General features: G+C 61.0%; 1 protein-coding gene across 1 annotated transcript in view; it reads right to left on the reverse strand.

The window, feature by feature from the left end:
- The window catches only part of MYO7B (myosin VIIB), a 79,179-nt gene that overhangs the window by 6,251 nt on the left and 70,635 nt on the right, over positions 1-2,293 (reverse strand). The window contains exons 36-38 of the mRNA XM_006153691.3: positions 1,146-1,327; positions 258-385; positions 2-68 (exon numbers count right to left, since the gene is read on the reverse strand). Of these exons, the coding sequence (XP_006153753.1) occupies positions 2-68; positions 258-385; positions 1,146-1,327 (377 nt within the window). The remainder of the gene's footprint in view (position 1; positions 69-257; positions 386-1,145; positions 1,328-2,293) is intronic.

Genomic DNA, 2,293 nt, shown 5'->3' on the forward strand with positions numbered 1-2,293 from the left:
CCCACAGGTGGCCCCGGGCGCGGGCCAGGGGCAGCCGGGCTCTGCTGACTGTGTCCTTCTCAGGGGCCCTAGCCGGGATGAGGGCCCGTTAGCATGAGGGCCTGCCTCGTGGCCTTCTCTGCCCTGCGCCTCTGCTACCCTCTGCCCCCCTCCCCTGGACACGGGCCCCTCACGGCTCCCCTGGCCTTGGGCAGGCCAGGTGGGTGCCTTCCTGCAGCCCTCAGGAGTACCGAGGGCTGGGCAGGCTGGACAAGCACCTGAAGAACTCATAGGAGAACTCTTCCAGGGTGTATGGCTCCTCCTTGGATGGCTTTTCAGGCGGCTCTGCTGGTTGTCCCTCCTGGGCCGCCAGCTTCCGCTTTTCAGGTGACATGGCCAGCAGCCTCTGTGGGGCACAGGCCTGTGAGCACCAGGAGCCACCTCCTGCGAGGCTCTTCCCATAGGCACCTCCTGGCCTCTGGGTTTCTCAGACCCCCTGCTTTCCTTCTCCAGGGCACCTCTCCTACAGCCCTCATCGGCCTGCATGGCCCCCTACCTCCTTCAGGCCTCACTAGCTGGGTATGCCTTGTACCCTGCTCTGTTCCCTGGCAACCAGGGCCATTTATGGAGGCACTCTGCTTGCTCGCCATCAGGTCACCACTGGTCTTTGTTCCCAAGTGTTGCTGCCGTAGTTTTGGACCCTACACTGCAGGCCTTGGGCGCGGGCGTGGCACTCAGCATGCACGTGTTGCCACACTGCCCCATTCCTACCTCCCTATGAGACTGGCCTACCTCCCATTCCTACCTCCCTGTGAGACTGGCCTTGGGGCTGGGGTCGGCTGGTTCTGGGAGAGGGAGGTTGGGCCCCTGGGTCAGGTTTAAATGAGGCAGAGACAGGGGAAGGCTGGCTTTGCTCCCAGGACTTGTCCACGGTGGAGAAAGGGAGGGCGCTCGCATACTGAGCACCCACCAACTGCCAGGTGGGTGCCAGGCTCTGCACACACCTCCAGCCTAGCGATCACCCTACAGGGGCCACAGGGCTGGCAGTGCTAACCTGATGCCCTGTGGCCCTCTGCAAGGGAAGTGCAGGCCCTGAGCTGGGACCCAGGCGTGCCATCCCAGGGTCACTCCCCCTGTGCCCGAGGATTGGTGAGTGAACGAGTTACCAGCAGCTGCTCAGGGGGCTTGGCGGTTGTGGGGATGATGTAGAGGCAGGCTGTGGGCACGAGGCCGGTCTTGCCAGTCCTGTCGTTCTGGCACTGGGTCCAGTTCTCAGAGGTCGGGAACCCCTGATTCTTCGTCAGGATTAGCAAATCCCCTTTCTTGAAGGGTAGGAGGGTAGCATCATCTGTAAGGCCAGGCCACACACGGGGACAGAGAGGGCACTGTTTGTTGAGGGCTCAGGCCAGAGGCCGATTGTCTCCTTTGACAGATGAGGAAACTGAGACTCAGTGGTGGTGGAATTGGAGCCGTGGAGCCCCAGAGGGCTGTCACCTGCTGCACCTGCACAGGCACAAGGCCAGGGTGGCCCTGGAGACAGCAGAGGGGCCCATGAAGTGGCTGCTGCAGGTGGCAGGGGACGGGAAAGCATGGCTGATGTCCCCACAGCAGCTGGTGCTCTGAGCCTGGTTCCTCATCTGTGAGGTCGAGAGAATAATGGTCCCTCCCCTCTTGAGTGGGCCTGAGGACTGAGTGGGCACCTTTCAGGAAGAGGTAGCATCTGTCTGTCTTTCAAAGCAGGAAGAGCCCCACACCCGTGTGATGGCACGATACATGCCAGGCCAACCAGCCTGGGCTGGGCAGAGGTCCTGGGGTCAGCCCACAGCCTGCAGCCCAGCATTTCCTGGAGCACTGGCTTGCAGGGATGCTGTGGCTGAGAAGTAGACTCCCACCGCCACCTCCCACCCCCGAGCTGTGTGACGTAGAAGGGGCCACCTCCCTCTGAGTCCCCATTCTGCATCTGTAAAATGAATAACAGGGTGCTCAAGTGCAGTTGGTGTTCAAGGCTCGTGCTTCTGCAGCAGTGCAGTCCTGAACGAGGCTTGCCTTGGCAGGTTTGAGACCATTTCTTTAACGCCCTCATTTTTTTTTTTTTTTTGGAGAAGTTTTCGCTATAGGACGTGAGCACTTGCCAGGAGAAATCACCCCCCAGGGGGGATGGCCACGCCACAATCCCTTCTCCTCCATTCTCCTCTCGGGATCTTGGGCATGCACGCACACGCACCCGGCGTGAGTTTTAAGCCACCGGGTCCGGGACACGAACTGCGGTCAACTACGTGGGAGTCCAGCGACATAGCCATTACGCTAACTGCTG

This window comes from Tupaia chinensis, unplaced genomic scaffold (genome assembly GCF_000334495.1).
Source record: "Tupaia chinensis unplaced genomic scaffold, TupChi_1.0 Scaffold000386_1, whole genome shotgun sequence".
In the NCBI taxonomy this organism is placed as follows: Eukaryota; Metazoa; Chordata; class Mammalia; order Scandentia; family Tupaiidae; genus Tupaia; species Tupaia belangeri.